We start from the raw sequence: 19,108 nt of genomic DNA, 5'->3' as shown, positions 1-19,108 counted from the left end.
TTTATTACTTCGGTCCTATTCCGACAGTTCCTGCCATCTCGAGATCTCCAATTGAATCTGTTTTGAGTCACACTGGTATGCATGACATTGTTACTGTAATTACGTCTTCCACGAAAGTTTCTTCCGTTCGTCCAACTGTTCCTCGGATTACCATAATTCGTTCCATTTCTGCCGCTAGAATTGAATCTTCCATTAGCTCCAGTTCCAGTACGTATAATAGATCTTTCACTAATTCCAATGCCAGTATTATCACGTGACCTCTCATCGCTGCGAAGGTTTTCGATATTTTCACTAGTTATATTCAGGTTTCTGACAGGAATTGGATTGGGTGGATTACGATTACTTCCGCTAGGGTTCGGGAATTGATTCTCGAAGTTCTGAACTAAAATTATCAGATGATTGAAGTTTACGCATTGAGCAGACAACAGTATCTGTTGTAATTTATATGGCAATAAAATGCGTACGGAAGCGATTATTCTGGATTCGGGCTGAAACGGATTGACAAGTTTAAGTTCATTATAGGCATTAATCGTAAAATCTGTAAGAGATTTATCGACCCGAGGTGAATAGTGTCGGGTTCGCACCATCGCATCACGGTTAGCTAACAAGAAATCATTTTCGTAATTAGCCAACAGGGCCCGTTTAAATTCTTCGTAGGATTTGACATGATCGCGAATAGCTTTAAACCACAAGGAGCAAGGGGGAAGTAACAGATGTGGTAACAACTTCATAAATTTAGATTGATCCACACCCATAATTTCGCACTCTGCTTCAAACTTCTCTAAGAACGAGCTTGCGGTTTCGTCACACTTACCGCTGAATTTAGTCATGGCCTTAATTTCACTGACCTTAACGTTTATTTTACTATGATTATGATTTTGTTGGCGTTGATAATGGTCTGGAACTCTTTCGCTCTCATGTATCTGCCTTCTTCTTTTGCGATCTGGACTTTGGAATCGCCTACTGTGATCTTCCACAACTAAACCATCATCAACAGAACTCTTAGAAGAAAATATCCCGTCAGTTTCTATTAATGGAGTTCTCGGGCGGTGATGCAATGCTTCCTGTTGATGATGCAATATTTCCTGTTGATTGGGAGTACCCAAAGCCTCCTTATACATAAGATCATTGTAGCCACATTCCCTCTCTTGTAACGATCTGATTCCCTCTTGTAAGTTGGATATCAGTATGCTATGTGAATTAACCTGGGCAGTAATATTCACTATCTGATTTTTTTGTTGGGCTGTCGTCGATTCCACCGCTTCAACGGCTTTCTTTATCGACTCTGTTTCTAGAGCTAGTTGATCCTGTCTATCTTGCCATTTGTTACTAAATTGTTGAAACCTAGTATCAAGTTCTCGCGTCATATCATTTGTAATTTTGACGGTAACTTCATTAGCTAATACTTGCAAATTTTCTTTCAAACTGTATTGCAAGCGATCAAAATTTTCTTGCACACCTTGTACTTTATCTGCAAGAGATTTATGCTGCGCTAGTATCTGTTCTAACTTATCATCGTACAATTTTTGTTGTTGATCAAATTTCTGTTCTAGCTTTTCATCTTGTTGATCAAATTTCTGTTCTAGCTTTTCATCTTGTTGATCAAATTTCTGTTCTAGCTTTTCTAGCTTTTCATCTTGTTGATCAAATTTCTGTTCTAGCTTTTTATCTTGTTGATCAAATTTCTGTTCTAGTTTTTCATCAAGTAGTCGACTAAACATATCAATAAGGTTAGAATAGGAATGTTCAGACACAGCTGTTGCATTTCCAGATATGGTTTCGTTTGAAACACTGGGTACTTCTTCAATCTCAGAATCCTGCATATTAACAATTCTTTGTATTCTCTTCCCGCTTCTTAAAATAGTGAAACTCATAAAAAGGTATATGTACTTATGCACATAAACTCAGTTCTTACTATTCTTCGGAACTAAATAGTATGGTCCCGGGTTTCGGCACCAGATAAAACGATATCACTTCGTTTTAGCCCTGATTCGCTTTACGTATCTTTTAAGTTATTACGTTATTATAGTAAACATATCAACTACTAATTTACTGACCATAAACATGAATTGCATCCAAAAATCTTCGATTTATTCCTCTGTAGTATACGTACATAAAATGTCAGCAGCAATCATAGCAAATAATGATCTTGATAATACCAACATGTCCTATCCATCATAAAACAATAATCTTACTCATGACAACGAGTCAATAACAACGTTCTTTCTTTTAATTATATCTAAGTTATCTGTTTAATTATTGCGCCTCTGATCAATGTTGATAAAATGGGTACAGATTAATTATAGTATCGCTGTAACTTTCTTCTTAGTTTCCTAACCAGTTTCTCTCTGTCATTCTAACGACCTCTAATATTATTCTGTCCGTTCCTACTAACATTCTTTAATTGACTTTTCTTTTGTCCGATCCTAATTTTCTTCAATCTTCTCCGCACTCACATTTTAAAAACCTCTGTCTTTTTCCACTGCTTTTCCTTCTGCTCTTGGGTTATTTAATTGTACAAAAAATGTAGATGGCGCAATAGTACCTCCGAGAAAATTAAGAAATTCTCAAGCCTTTCTACAAAAGTGCAATAAATGAATTGAAGTCCGTAGTTTTATAGGGTCCGTGAAAGTTAAAACTCAAAGATAAATACTCGCGCAAAAATTGGGTGGGAAGTTTTAAACAATAACGTATGCTTCAAAAATTTTGCTTCTTGATAGGTTAGTAACCTAGTTTAACCTCGTGTGATAGTGAAGACGAGGAAAGTTGTTTCTATTAGATACCGGTTGCTATCAGGTAAGATGGAATAGATCATAATAAAATTACACTGTACTTACCAATCTCTTCTCGCTGTTTACGCACTGCTAATTCTGTACTTTTTACAAACGTAGCAATTTGCTTGTCTGAGAAGCCTAATTGTTTCGCTTTTAGCAGCGTCTCCTTTGTCAACTCCGATTGAGTCAAGCGTTCCATCTTGCTCTGAATCTCTATAATGTTTTTCAGTTTATGTAGAAACCAGCAGTCAATTTTTGTCAGTTCGTATAGGCGCTCAATACTGTAACCTGCTTTAAGAGCAGCAGCTAAGACAAACATTCTTTTGTCAGTTGGACTTTCAAGTTCCTAAAGATAGGAAAATAAGAATTCATTACTAATGATATCTTTTACTTCTAAAATTACGTAATATAAAGTTCGAAAGAGATTGATTCTTAAGCTTTTCTATTTTATATGGCTTTTTTATTTCGCGAAACAAATATTTAATCTAATTTTTATTTATTTTGCATTTTTGTAGCAATGCGAAATAATAATAATAATAATAATAATAATAATAATAATAATAATAATAATAATAATAATAATAATAATAATAAATAAATAAATAAACAAACATAATGTTATGCCAATAACAAAAAAAAAAAAAAAAATTGAAAGAGAAACAGTTGTTGCTTAAAAACCATTATTCTGTTACTTCAAATGGATGAATGGATGTTCTTTTTATAATCATATTGCAAGCTATTTCATATGCATTGTATATGTTGGAAAAGATGAAAATAATTGCATTCTTTTTGTTTACAGAATTTGAAAAATCAAATCATGACAACTAATCTCTGGGTAGAACAGGTAAGTGTAAACTGCTTTCTACTTTAATTGCAATTATAGCTAGAAGTTCTTTTAATTTTTATTAAACAATATACATATAATTAACATGTGTCCATGAATAACATTTTAAATTTCGACCATGTAAAATTTTGCCATGGATCAATACTTCTTGCTGTATTTTAAAAATAGATATTTGAAAATTTTCTAATGTGAGGAAGTTATCAGTATGCTTGTATACTTTTCCTGAAAATATGACGTTTCTTGTATTAGTATAAGGAAAATTGGACGATATAAACATAAATAAATAAATAAATAAATAATAAAGCAGTTTTCTTTAATACTGAATTCTGAAACTGCACAGGACTTCCAAACTATTGAAATCTTCATTGCGCACTTTTCTTTTCTGAGAACCTTCAAATAGCATCCTATCGTAGTGATAATGACAATGAATGTCAGTCGAAATATTGAAGAAATTATACACACAGAGAATTACTTATTCACATACAGAGAACATAGTAGGAAAAAGTTTTATTGTAATTTCTGTTAATGTTTACTCAGCTGAACTGAAGCACTGATTTGATAATCACCATTCTAACGTAAATTGGACATGAACTGATGCTATGACAAGGGCGGATCCAGGACGGACTTCTGGGAGGGCTACTTAGAGCTACTTTTAACAGCTCCAAACTCGGATGGGTTTTATTTATATATAAAATAAGTTTCCTCTTCTGGGGGGGGGGGCGATCACCCCTCTGGATCCGCCCCTGTGCTATGAAAATTAAGAGTATTACAAATGTTAAGAATATAAATTGAAAACTTTTATCAAAACATAATTTCGTTCAAGGAGCAAAATCTTTGAAATTTTCTCACACCATTGTTAAAAACAACTTCAACTAGGGTACATTTTAGTTTCACATATTAAGCTTACCTCATCAGAGACGGCTTTTACATACGGATCGAAACCAATAACATTTTCGTCCATCATTCGCAAAGCTTTTTGAAACGCTTCCTCGAACTTTCTTCCTATGGCCATCACTTCGCCAACGCTTTTCATTGAGCTGCCAATCTGGAAAAACAAAATTATTTTTTTTTAGCAGATTTATTTCATTTTTCTTAATTCAACTATGTTACTATGTATACCTAAAAAAAAAGTTGCTCACTTACTATTACCTCATTTCATTTTATTTATCCTGAATTCTGTACAAACTTGGAAATAATTTTCCGATAGTACGTGGGATTCGTCATGGTTAATTGAAGCAATACATATATTAGACACATTCGTTAAACATAATTCATACATTTATACATTACAGTAATTTGAAAAATGAAATGAAATCTTTAAGTTTTACGTCCCACGGTTATGCCGGTTAGGCTAAAGGAGACGGTGATAATGAGAGATGAGTGAAATGGTGGAATGAAGAAAGTGGGAGGAAACGGGAGAACCCCGAGAAAACCCACGAGCACGGTGTTTGTCCACCACAAAGTTCACATGGCGGGGGCTGGGATCGAACCCGGGACCCCAAGCACCAGAGGTGAACGCTCTACCACTGAGCCACCGCGCTCCCCTACAGTAATTTGAAATATCATTATACCAATACTACAGCATACCTTATACATAAATGAACCTATCTTGTTACTTTGCTACTACTATTTACATTGTGACTATTTAATTGATTATATTCATCTATTGTATAGAAGCAATGTGACAATAGGTATTCTTTTAATTTTCTTTTGAATGTAACATTAGACTTGATTACCTTTAATTTGTTTGGTAACTTATTGTATAGCATAATACCAGCATACTTTACTGCCTTTTCGTATATTGCTGTTCTATGGTTTGGTGGATGAAAATTAGTCTTTTTTTCTTGTGTTATAACCATGCACGTCACCGTTTGTTGTGTATTCATTTATATTGGACCTAACAAATTCTATTAAGCAATATATATACAAACATGGTAAAGGTAGTATAGCTAGTTCTTTAACATATTTCCTACAGGACTCTCGGGGTCCTACACCAGCTAGGATTCGTACAACTCTTTTTTGAAGAACAAAAATATCTTTACTTTTTTACAGTATTTCCCCAAAATATTAATCCACAGTGTATGAAGTTTGATTTACTATTAAACTTACTAGACTATTTCGGTAATCTCTGTTACTATCCTTAGTAGATGTGGATAAGTTGCAAGAAAATCTTATCACTTCTTAGAATGTTATCTTGCACTTTAAAATGCGCCCGTATCAAACTGTTTAAAAAAAAAAAGTTTATTTCGGTTTGGGAGAAAGCCTAACAATTTCGAATAACAACTGTTGTAAAATTAAGAGAATCTACAGTTTTCGGGCGAGAAAGCGATTTAATTATGTTTTAACTTGCACAAAATTTCTTTTGGAGGCGATTTCGGTTCAACGGCAGAAATTCCAGTAAATTCAAATCGGCAATGTACCAGAAACCCAAGAGGTATATCTGTATCCAGTGTTTTTAACTAATCTTGTCTGTAATCAGTTGAAGAGCCTACATATTAGACCCGGAAATGAAGGAAACTTAAATTTCATCACGGATGTCACATTTCTTTACACTAGAAGAAGAGCAATATGAAATATGTCACTAAAACTAGAAAGTACGTATCTTCATTCCCCATCTACGGAGATATATATTCAAATGAACAGAACATTTAAATGGAAATTTGTGGAGATTATTCAGCTTCAAATTATTTTACAGTTGGGTGCAAGGACATATAAAGATTACACTCGGATACTTGTTTCTTCCTACCGCCAGGTTTTATGGAATCATCTATAGCCAATAAACAAAACAGTCACGTTGGCTGTTGGAACTTTTGTACAAAACAACGTGTGTATAGAAGTTTCAAAATAATCCTAGTTTCGGGTGATATTCAACAACTTGTGATTTCTCGACGCTTCCAATTCATTAGAGAAATTTATCGCTTAAATTTCTTGAAATGGTATAATTTAGATTTAATGGTTGCTATGATGTTTTTTTGTGAACCAGCACGGGGGTTCATTGCAAGCACGCTTACTTGTAGAAACACATTTATCAAATACATCGTAATAAATAGTAAAACTTATGAAGTGCAGCATTGACATTCTGGTATTCATTCAGAATGATCCAACAAATATGGGATAATCCCCTATAAAGAATTTCAAAATTAGCATTCCTCATTAGATTTAAGTTTCGATTTATCACTCTTAGTAACAGTACATTCAAATATGAGAATTAAACCAGAATGATGCATATCCTCTGCAACTATCGGAAGTTTTTATGCTACACTAGGTTGTTACCAATGTTAGTTAAAATTAAATCAAGAATGTGTCCATTTTTATTCAATACTTGATTGTATGACTGCAAATTGAAATATGACATTAATTATGCCAGACTTATACATAATTCTACGTACACACTTATACATAAATTTTAACCAATACATTTGTACGTAGTGAACAAGCTGAAAATTACGACAGGTCCTCTGTTTCAACTAGTAAAATTGACCATCAAAACTAAAATATTTAAATATTAATATGATTAAAAGGAACTCACCTTTGTACTAACACGATTAAATTTGCTTAAATCCCATCTGGGAACCTTAACAACACAGTAATCCAAACTGGGCTCGAAACATGCAGTTGTTGAACCTGTCACGGAATTTTTTATCTCTGGAAGTGATATTCCGAGCCCCAATTTTGCAGCCACGTAAGCCAAAGGATAGCCCGTTGCTTTACTGGCAAGTGCGGAGCTCCTAGAAAGTCGAGCGTTCACCTGCAAACATAATTAGAAATTTTGAATAGTATTTGCACTACGATTAAGTCATAACATAATCACGAGATGTTATGGATTTCTTTAATCTAAATAGATATACAAGTGTTTCTTAATTAAAAAATTATGTGTATTATGAATAAACAAAATCTTCAGAACATTTTGTTTTATTTCCGCTCAAAATATAAGAGTAACTTCGGCGATATATATATTGGAAAAAAAGAGTATACAAGATTTATGATTCTCTAACGCTTTATATTTCTCTCAAACTTCTTGTTGCTTACACTAGTCACTTCCACTAGGTGACTTTTGAGGTTAAAAAAATATTTTCTCGTATTTATTATATTCAGTAGTATAAAAAGAAAAAAAAATCACGTAACGCTTTGTTTCAAATAAACTTCCTATTCAAAAGGATGAAAGATGTTGTCGGTATGTATTGGTTATGAGTTGAAGTTTAGCGTCCGTTTTCAGTACAGAGGCTAAACGACGCGTGGATCTACAATTTTAAAGTAGAATCTGAATCATCATACTACACTCTCTCTCTGAGATCAAACCAAAGGAGCACACGCGCTAACCACTAGACCAGCGACAAAGGCTCGTTGGTAGTTCGTTTAGCAGCTTAATCTTCAAGATTACACTGATGAAATGAGTTAGACTTCGAAACTGTCTGCAGAAATAAATGTCACTGTATGCTTCAGATAAGAAAAAATTCATCTTTTATTATGTAGTAAAATACTTTCCACCGTTCCTTTGAGTAATTCATGTAAATACTTATTATTTTGATTTATAAAACCAAAATATTTAACATTCTTTGTTTTAATTTTCAGTCCGTATATTGTTTCTTCAGACATCAAAAAATCGAAAAGTCATGGAAATGAGCCCTTACGGATCAGAGTAGAACAAAGGGAACTTGAAGAGATCATTCTGAACGCTGGTTGATCCTATTCAACAAAAAATTAAAGGAAAGTAAAATCGAATTTTACAGCATGTAAAATACTTAAAATTTGAAAATTCTGCTCTATAACATGGTTCAAAACTAACAAAGAGGTCTGTGTGGGCACAATGTGTCGACAGAATTTACCGTTAACCACCGAGGAAGAACTAGTGTAGTACAAAACATGTTTAGTAATCAGTAAATACTTCTAATTGTGGTATACAATTTTGATTCAAACATCTATTACATTTTTTTTTTCTTATCCAAATCAACTGCGATAGAAAATGAGTATTGGTATGAGAACATTTTATTGATTGACATAACACCGTTTATAGAGAGGAAATTGCTATTTAAAAAAAATAAAGAAAAAAAGGCTGTTAGACAGATAGGTGCTTCTACGGAAATTAACGGTCAGTTATGTCAGTTTTAATGGAGATCTTCCTGCTTCAAGATTAATAGAATCTACTTCCCCGTAGAGGGAAACAGGTTTCTGGAACATTTGATTTTTTATTTTTTTATGTATAATAAGTAGAACAACAATATTCAGTTGTATTAATCTATTGTTTGTCCACGTGCATTTTACGTCGAGAATGGCCTGCAACAAGGAGATGCGTTGTAACCATTATTATTCAACTTTGTCCTGGAGTACGCTATAAGAAAAATCAAAGATAGCAACCAGGGCCTAGAGCTGAATGGTATGCTGATGATGTAAACTTAAAAGGGGATGACAGGCGAACAATAGAAAGAAATGTAGAGGTCTTATTGAACGGTTGCAGGGACATGGGTTTAGAAGTGAATGCAGAGGAAACTAAATACATGGAAGTGCGTCGAGATAGAAATACTGCAAATTATGGATGCGTTAAAATGTCAAATAATACTGTCGATAAAGTGGGTACTTTCAAATATCTAGGATCAATATTAACAGACCAAAATCATATTCACAAAGCAATTAAACGTCAACTGAAAGCAGGGAATTCATGTTAGTTCAAAATCTTTTGTCGTTGCGAATTCTGTTGAGGAATTTGAAGGTTAAAATATAGAAAACTATAATCATGTCTGTTGTTCTGTATGGTTGCGAAACATGGTCATTTACTCTGAGGGAAGAACATAGACAAAGTGTTTGAGAACAAGATCCTGAGACGAATATTCGGACCCAAGAGGAATGGGAATGGGGAATGGCGAAAACTTCATAACGAGGAACTACATAATTTATATCGTTTACTAAACATTGTTGGGGTAGTCAAATCTAGGAGGTTCAGGTGCACAGGTCATGTAGCCAGAATGGAAGAAAGCAGGAACGCTTTCAAAGTTTTAACTGGAAGTCCAGTTGGAAAACGGCCATGCGGAAGACCTAGGTGCAGATGGGAGGACAATATTAAGAGGGATCTCGCAGAAATAGGAAAACAAAGTAGAAATATAGGATCCACTTGGCTAAGCACAGAAGTCGAAGGAGAACCTTTGTGAACTCGGTATTGAACTTCCAGGTTCCATAGGCCATAGAGTGAGTGAGTTAGTTCTTTTGTTTATTTGTTGAAGTTTAACGTTCCATTTCAGCATCTAGGCTACATGAGAAGTGGACTTATCGTTAAGGCGTAATCCAAATCAGCGTGATGGGTTAAAATTTCAATCCCTTCTTACCAGGAATCATATAAGTTAAAAATGGTGCACACTACAAGTGATACACTTAATAGAACTACTTACTTCAATGATGTGGTATTCTTCTGATACTGGACTCAATGCGTATTGGATGTTACATTCACCAATGACACCGAAGTGCCTAATGACACGAAGAGCAGCTGTTCGTAGCATATTGTACTCCTTGTTCGTAAGCGTTTGACTGGGCGCCACAACAATGGATTCACCTGTATGAATTCCGAGAGGGTCCACATTTTCCATATTACAAACCTGCAATGATTAAGGTACAATTAAGCAAGATTGTAAGAGTGAAATCTGATTAATCAGAAGACTCTCCCCCCGAATTTCCCAAGTTTACATTAGATAAAGATTTACGCTATTCCAAGTCTCCCTAAAGAGGCTTATATTCCTTAAGACATATGCCTTCATTCCGGTTGAAAGTTTTTTTCCCCTGAGGATGGCCTTGAGCATAAATGAAAGCTTCTAATTTCTTGTTTCTATATTAATTTGTGTGTGTTTATTACAGGTAGCAATGTATAAGGCAAATGAAATTAAAACATCATCCCAGAGAGAGAGAGAGAGAGAGAGATTGTGTCCCAGGAGAAAGGGGCAATACTTCGGAAAATGGTAGTATGGGTGATTCTAAACAAAAATGTTCATATGAACAGGGGTCTTAATCTCAACGGTTTGAGAGCTACAGGTTGTGAACCATTTTTGACAATGTTGCTTTTTTTTTATTGCTCACCCTGTATTTATTCTACAGAGGTGAGATTAGCGGATTTGAAAGGTGATGGAATGACTTTTCCATCGGTATGCAATATGTGGCAGTGGTGTCTTTGGAAGAGAAGGTATTGAAGGATATTTGGGAATCAGTGTTGCCATCCAATTTCTTTAAATAACCTTAACTTTCCCAAATTTCCCCTCAATAGCTTCCTTTCCAAAAACATCAATGCTGTATGCTGCATACCGTTGGAAAAACCCTTCCATCACCTTTCAAATCCTGTATGTGTCACCTCTGTAGAATAACTACAGAGTTACCAATACTGAAAATAAAGTTAAAAATGGTCCACAATCTGTAGCTCTGAAACCGTTGAGATTAGGACCAATGAAGTTTTTTACTTAGAATTACCCATACTACCATTTCCCAAAATATTGGCCCTTCCTCCTGGGACACCCTATATATATATAGTGAAACAGGAAGTGGTTCTACTATTTCCAGTTTTAGTAGAGAGATTAGAGTGGAGATCGAATATATTCTTAGTAGGACACTTAATTGACTGCAAAGATTCGTTTCTCGCTATCTATCACCTTCTTCAACGAACTTAATTCCAAACTTCTGACCTTCTACACAGGGTTCGAAGTGGAAAAAAAAAAGCAGAGGCGGTATGTTTTATTATGATTTTGACTCAACATACCGGATATTTAAATATTGTCTTGATTACTGAAAAACCAGAGGCGGTATGGCATACCACCGCACACCGTCTCACTTTGACCACTGCTTTTACATCCTGCCCAAAACTGGTAGTGATTCCTCCAATAGTTCTCGATTTTTTTTTTTTTTTTTTTTTCGTCGTCTCCCCGAACACACACTTGAACGGACAGAGTAAATACATAAAAGAGTTTTGGTAAATCAAATTCCTTGAAAACTGATAAATACTCTAATACTCTCATTAACAGCTTACTTCTTGACAATAGCACACAACATAATACAGAGGAAAAGACCTATAACTATTCTATCAGGCCTTGTTTCCATTTTGTACTAATACACAATAACACACTGAGCAAGGCTATGTAATAATATGTAAAAAACAGTATCACGTAAGTTTCAACACAATAACTGTGTCTTCATCAGACTTCCACTCCATCAGAACTTGTAGTAGACATACGTGTACATATTGCAAAAACTGTACTTGCGTATGGGGCTAGAAATGCTGTACTATTGCTAGCATGTTATTTAATACAAGCTTCGAGAAACATGAACTTGTTTTTAGCAATCTTGAACCTAAGAAAATTTTGTAAAATCGATAGCAACACACAATAAAAACTAATATACCATTTTAAATTCTTTTAAAAGAATATTTCATGTATGTCCTTGTGCAATTTAATAAATGATAAACCGCTGATTTACAAATACTTTTTATTATTATTCTGGATCCATAAGAACTTACCGTTATGCAGTTATCATATGCATCCCGCACGACTTCATATTCTACTTCCTTCCAGCCTTTCAAAGACTTATCAATGATCAACTGCGGAGAATTTGAAAGCGCTTGCTGTGCTAAAACCCTAAGCTCTTCTTTGTTATGGGCAAATCCTGATCCAAGTCCTCCTAAACAGTAGGCAGCACGGGCCATCACTGGATATCCCAAACTTTCAGCTGCTTGCAGAGCCTGAAGTAACAGAAAAACAATACATTAAAATGAATTTTTTGAAAGATTGGCAACGTAGAGCTAAAGTAAAAATGCCTCAGAGCAAGTCTCTTTTGCAACGAATTCCTCAAATTAAGCCTTAAAATGAAAGAACTCATACAGCACTCGTGTTAGAAAGTTCCTATCTATTTTGATACAGACGTGTTGTGTTAATATACAACGTTTGCTAGCTACATGATTGTCTAAAAACAAGTACCACACTATCAACTTCCAGTAGCACGGCATGATATACTGCTCTGACACATGTTCAAACACCATACTCTCATGCAAGTTACATTATATCCCTTATTGTAATAATTACATTTTAATATCAGATATTCTCGCACAAGTAACGTTTACATGCGATATTCTATCAAGCTACCTTAATTTCCTTACGGTAGTGTATGCTATATTATGTATTGCTGATGTACATTAATATTCCCTACTCTAACACAAGTTAATATCATGTACTCTTATACATGTTAAAATCCTATACTCTGTCAAAGCTATATTAAACCTCCTATTCGTACAGTATTATATTAATGTCTTTTTATGAAACATGTAAATATCTTGCGTTCTTATAAAAGTTACGTTGATATTCTCGTGCTTTCTAACAAGTTGTGTTCATCTCCCTATTCTAACACATGTTTGTGTCGTAATATTTATTACTGGTATACGTAAATATTTCTTAATTTAACATAACTTGAAATTAAAATGTTCTAAAAAGTATACAAAAGACAAATCACATACAAAGTAAAAGCAGTAAGTTGAGAATACTTCAGTAAGATTTCTAGTAAATTTCTCTTTTACTTTTTTTTTCTTGTTTTATCTATTTTTTAAGTTAATTTTTAATCCTATCTCTTATCAAATACACTAAAAAAATCGTATTAAAAACAAGTTTTGGTGAAAAAATACAATTATAGGGTTTACGAGTTGGGAGTATTATAAATACTTATCCCACATATTAAGTGCTTGCATGGTATTTTACAATATACGAAGTTGTGTTTAATACCAAACTTTGATAAACTTGGTTTAAATATTCTGTATGGAATTTAAAGTACTCTCTGTTTGAAAAGAACTTCAGTTCAGTTCAACATGAAGAAAATACGAGGGCAAGTCAAAAATTATTCGCAATTTTGACATAACTCTTCTTACATTATTCATACTGACATTTGTCCTAGTTTATTTTATTGTTATGCTGTTGTGGTCATACTATGAAAGTTTAGTCCTAATTCCTTCATTTGTCTTCCTTTTGTTGCAGATACATCATGGCCACTCCATTAGAAGTTTGGACCAGAGAGGAACAACGAGCAGTGGTCGAAAGGTGTATCAAGGGCCGCAATCCATCAGAGACTTTCGGCACAATATGGGAACAGTGTCTTGCTGCAACCAAGTGTCTACGAATGGATTGAAAAAAATAAAAATGGACGCATAAGTGTTACCCATGAGGAAGGAGCTGGTCGACCATCTACGGTCACAAATGATGACAACATTGAGCGTGTACTTGGACATGTTTCTGTCAGACAGACGGGAGTCAATCCATTCTAAGTGATCAAGCATGTGCCGCTCGACCATCTCCAAAAAATGTAATTTTTTCATGAATGTTTATCCTATATCAAGGGTACTTCAAAACCACAATTAATTATTCTTTTACAACATCCCATGGCGACACAGGAGCTGGCGCCATTTTGCGCTTTTTCAATTTTATAATAGGCATTTACGTTGTTTTGAATGCCTCAGCATGCGTTTGTCCTAACAAATTGAAAATTGCTGGACGTCTCCAAATCGTGCAGAGCTAAAACTTTGATCTCTTAACATTTTTGCTTAAAACCACTTGAAAGGGGTGAAATCCGAGGCTGTAGTAGCAACATTTTTGGACATTGAAAACGTGTTTGGGAAGAGGAAACAACTGACATAGAGGTCTGAATTTGTGTATGCATGTAGTCCGAGGACATAAGTTAAACACAAAAATTTACAGATCTGTAGCTGCTCCCAAAGGCCTGAAAAAAAAAAAAATATCGTAAAGTTGCGGAATTATGCCAATTTAGCATATTTCACTGTCCAATATCTCCAATAGGCCTGGATAGAAAAATCTGAAATTTTGGGAATAGTCCTTTAGTATACCAAAACACACAACAAAGCGCGTTTTGTGCTTTTGAGCAGAAGGGGGTCAAAGTACTAAGTAATGACGTCATACTCTAGGAGGTGATTTGTTCATAAAATCTATTGAAAATTTGTTGTGAAGAAAAATAAAGTAGGATGAATGGTTAGTCCAGTCAAGGCTCTCAAGATTGTTTCTTTCCTCTAGTTGTAACACTGTCTTGTCAGACCCATAGCAGCACTGGTGTAGAATGCCGCTATCAGCAGAAGGCGAGGAAAGTCAAAATGCACTTTTTACGATTTTTTTCAGGCCTTTGGGAGCAGCTATAGGTCTGTAAATTTTTGTGTATTAACTTATGTCCCCGGACTTCATGCACACACAAATTCAGACCTCTACATCAGATGTTTCCTCTTCCCAAACATGTTTTCAATGTCCAAAAATGTTGCTACTGCAGACCCTTATTTCACTCCCTTCAAGTGGTTTTAGGCAAAAATGTTAGGAGATCAAAGTTTTAGCTCTGCACGAGTTGGAGACGTCCAGCAATCTTCAATTTGGTAGGACAAATACATGCTGAGATATTCAAAAGAATGTAAACGCCTAAAATCGAAAAAGCGCAAAATGGCGACAGCCGTTGTGTCACCATGGGATGTTATAAAAAAAAATAATTAATTGTGGTTTTGAAGTACCCTGATACAGGATAAACTTTCATGAAAAAAATAGACTTTTTTGAAAAGGTCGAACGGCAATTTTTCTTTTTTCTCGATCACTTTGCATGGATTGACTCACGGGTGACTATTGTGCCGAAAGTCTTTGATAGATTGCGGCCCCTGATACACCTTCCAACCACAAAAACAGGATCACTTCTCGTTGTTCCTCTTTGGTGCAAACTTCTAATGGAGCGGCCATGATCTATCTGCAACAAAAGGAAGACAAATGGAGGAATTAGGATCAAACTTTCATAGAATGACCACAACAGCATAACAATAACATAAACGAGGACAGAGGTCAGTATGAACAATCCACAATAGCTTAACAATAAAATAAACGAGGACAGAGGTCAGTATGAACAATCCACAATAGCTTAACAATAAAATAAACGAGGACAGAGGTCAGTATGAACAATCCACAATAGCTTAACAATAAAATAAACGAGGACAGAGGTCAGTATGAACAATCCACAATAGCTTAACAATAAAATAAACGAGGACAGAGGTCAGTATGAACAATCCACAATAGCTTAACAATAAAGAGGACAGAGGTCAGTAAGAACAATCCACAATAGCTTAACAATAAAATAAACGAGGACAGAGGTCAGTATGAACAATCCACAATAGCTTAACAATAAAATAAACGAGGACAGAGGTCAGTATTAACAATCCACAATAGCTTAACAATAAAATAAACGAGGACAGAGATCAGTATGAACAATCCACAATAGCTTAACAATAAAATAAACGAGGACAGAGGTCAATATGAACAATCCACAATAGCTTAACAATAAAATAAACGAGGACAGAGGTCAGTATGAACAATCCACAATAGCTTAACAATAAAATAAACGAGGACAGAGGTCAGTTGAACAATGTAGGAAGAATTATGTCAAAATTGCGGATAATTTTTGATTTACCCTCGTAGCACTAAATCAGTCAATCCATTTGAAGGCTACTCACCAATAATTGTACACAATTTTTATTTAGCTGTAAAGGTGTGAGGTGAAATTTTATTTTCTGCAACCTGCGAGAACTAACAGTTTAAAAGGCTACAAATAACACATATTCTTTGAGAAAAGTTGAGAACGAAAAGCTCACCTCATCCACGGAATATACAGCTACACTTGGAACCACTCTTTCGCCAATTTCAGTAATTTTGTCAGCAAACAACTTTCTATCTTCAGATTCAATGATAGACTGAATAGGAGTTCCTAATATTCTGACTTTATACTTGTCAAAAACACCAGCTCTTTGAAGTTCAATTCCGCAGTTCAACGCAGTTTGTCCACCAAAAGTTAGTAAAACAGCATCTGGGCGTTCAGATCGAATTACCTGAATAAGAATAAAATATGTAAGCATTAGAGTTTGCGAGATGCGAAGCAAAATTACAATATTTTTAAACATTTTTCTTTCTTTCTTTCTTTCTTGAAAAACGTACAGTAGTAGTAAGAAGCAAAACTGCAGCTGAAATAAAAATGGATACGAAACTAATAAGAATTACAGAAATTAGAACAACAAAATATGAAAAAGTTTTGCCAACTGTAAATACTTAACATCTGACGGCTTCCTTCTACGATACTGCGATATAATTTTACAGAAGAAATATTGGTTAGACAAACAACTATTACAATGCTAAGAAAAAAAAAAATCAAACAGTAAAAAGCAAGTGCATAACTATGACTAATCATTTAATTAATTCTGATAGTTCAGGAAAAAGTGCATAACTATGACTATTTTCATAGCGTGTCCCTGTTTTGTAGTCTAAAAATCTGAAAACGCTAATCATTACATCATTTTATGGCCAGCCATTGTACAATATTCTTTTACTTCTCCATGATCAAATCAGGGTTCCCACTCTCTTTCCCAAAAAAAAAAAAAAAAAAAAAAAAAAAAAAAAAAAAAAAAAAAAAAAAATTCCAGGATACTTCCAGGACAAATCACCAATTTTCCAGGACTTCGACACAGGAAGGTATAACAGGATTGCAACTGTAGGTTCAAAACTCTCAACATTGAAATGAAAAGTAATATTAATGCAAGTATATTATTGATACACAATAAGTAAATACACAAATCGGAGCGTAATGTGCTGCTTTTTCTTCGGGGGGGGGGGGGTGACCTCATACTTCCCTTATAGCCACCCGATCCACCCACATTCAGCACATGTATTTTCATTTTTCCTACATGACATTTTAATCGTGCATTGAACAAATTTACAAGCAACAAAAATATTTTTTTTCGTACATGGCATCCTCATTCCGTGACAGTGTGACAGATATAATTAGGTAAAAAAAAAGTATGGAGTGTGTGATTTCCTCATCTACAGACAATCTCTTTTTTTCCTTAGCGAAGCTGCTCTACGGATAGCATTTGACTTTGTCAACAAATTAAAGCAAGATTTCTGCTCTGCTTCATGTTCAAGCTGATTTGTTTAAGTCTCCAAAGCTTCACTTGTTTTCATCAATTTCTCTTTCTCTGTAGCTGCTGTACATTTTCACTTCTCTCTTTTTCTCTTGCTCTGCGCTTAACTTTCTCTTTCAACAGTCCTTATTTTCTCCAGCTCTGCCATATAGCGCTGTCTTGCATGGAAGGCATGATGCAGCACTTCCTTCGTGATGTTGATTGAAGTACGGTCTTTATAGGAAATATTATCATACACAAATCTCAAACCGACCAATGATTTCTCCTTTCATATTTTCAACAAGCAAATCTTTATTTATGCTGTAGCCTCGTTCGACAGCAACCTGTCTATGAGACGAAACCAGAAGCTTCTTTGTAATTAACAACAAATCTTTAAATTCTTCCGAACCATCCAACAGTTTTGTGTAAAGACAATCCAGCCTTTCTCTCAGGGTCCAATATACAAATAAATATTAGGGAACTCACTACCTTCTAATGAAATCTCAATTTAAATAACTTAAATAACTCAGAAAAATTTAAAGTTTCTTTGGCATAGCAAGGAATTGAGTTTCACCTAGATATGACCTTGTCATAAATAGCATTTATATGAAATTTTAGTGAAGAGTAAGTACTGTTGCGAAAATAGAGTGATTATGGAGTCTTGATACTGATACAAAGCACAGTTTCTGGAGGATTGTGCTAGTGAAGGCAGCATCTAAGAATGGGTTGACAGACTAGTGAATGAAAGAAGAGAGAAGTTTACCATCACATGCAGGATCATGACGAATTATTATTCAGCACATAAACAGGAATAGCAAACAAAAATGCCAATCAATTAAAATCTTCATTATAATTACGAAAAATCTGACATTCAATATTTCTGTAAATTTCAAGGACAGAAAGGCATTTTCACGGATATTTCCAGGATTTCCACGACGAGTGGGAACCCTGTCAAATTTACAAAATTTTATAACTGCTGTTAGAAGCTTGAACACTTACCTGTTCAACATACTCCGGCGTCAAAGGAAGAAAGTATACTTTATCCGCCAACCCTTTGGATGTTTGAACTGTAGCAATGTTGGGATTTATCAACAATGTTTGTATTTTCTCCTCTCGTAACGCTTTAAGCGCTTGCGAACCAGAATAATCGAACTCTCCTGCCTGGCCAATGGACAGTCCACCCGATCCAAGGATAAGAACCTTCTTAGGAAACTGCATATCTCTTTCTGAAATGGCTCCATTTGGAAAATCCTTGTATGCTAGCTGTTCATCTAACTTCTTTTGTACAGATATATTATTAATTCCATTTTTGTTAGCTCTGACAATTTCTAGAAATACATCAAATAGGCATTCTAAATCTTCTGGTCCTGCTGTATGTTCGGGATGGAACTGAACGCTAGAAATAAATAAAAACATGGTTTACAATCCAAGATTATTTACTGTATGGTTAAATAAATATGAAATCTTTACCGTGACATTTCGCGTCTATTCCCTGAAAGTCAATGGCAAGAACGAAGATTACATATTTGATAGAATAATAATATAAAGGCAAACTAAAAT

At 34.7% G+C, this 19,108-nt stretch overlaps 1 protein-coding gene across 1 annotated transcript in view; it reads right to left on the bottom strand.

Moving 5' to 3' along the window:
- The window catches only part of r (carbamoyl-phosphate synthetase 2, aspartate transcarbamylase, and dihydroorotase rudimentary), a 263,246-nt gene that overhangs the window by 199,405 nt on the left and 44,733 nt on the right, over positions 1–19,108 (bottom strand). Inside the window, 7 exon segments of the mRNA XM_081746006.1 lie at positions 2,838–3,120; positions 4,526–4,663; positions 7,148–7,366; positions 9,999–10,202; positions 12,101–12,322; positions 16,250–16,483; positions 18,548–18,944. Coding sequence (XP_081602132.1) covers positions 2,838–3,120; positions 4,526–4,663; positions 7,148–7,366; positions 9,999–10,202; positions 12,101–12,322; positions 16,250–16,483; positions 18,548–18,944 — 1,697 coding nt within the window.

Source organism: Thermobia domestica, chromosome 18 (genome assembly GCF_964235325.1).
Source record: "Thermobia domestica chromosome 18, izTheDome1.hap1.1, whole genome shotgun sequence".
NCBI classification, from domain to species: Eukaryota; Metazoa; Arthropoda; class Insecta; order Zygentoma; family Lepismatidae; genus Thermobia; species Thermobia domestica.
This window is presented reverse-complemented; position numbering and strand designations above follow the sequence as displayed.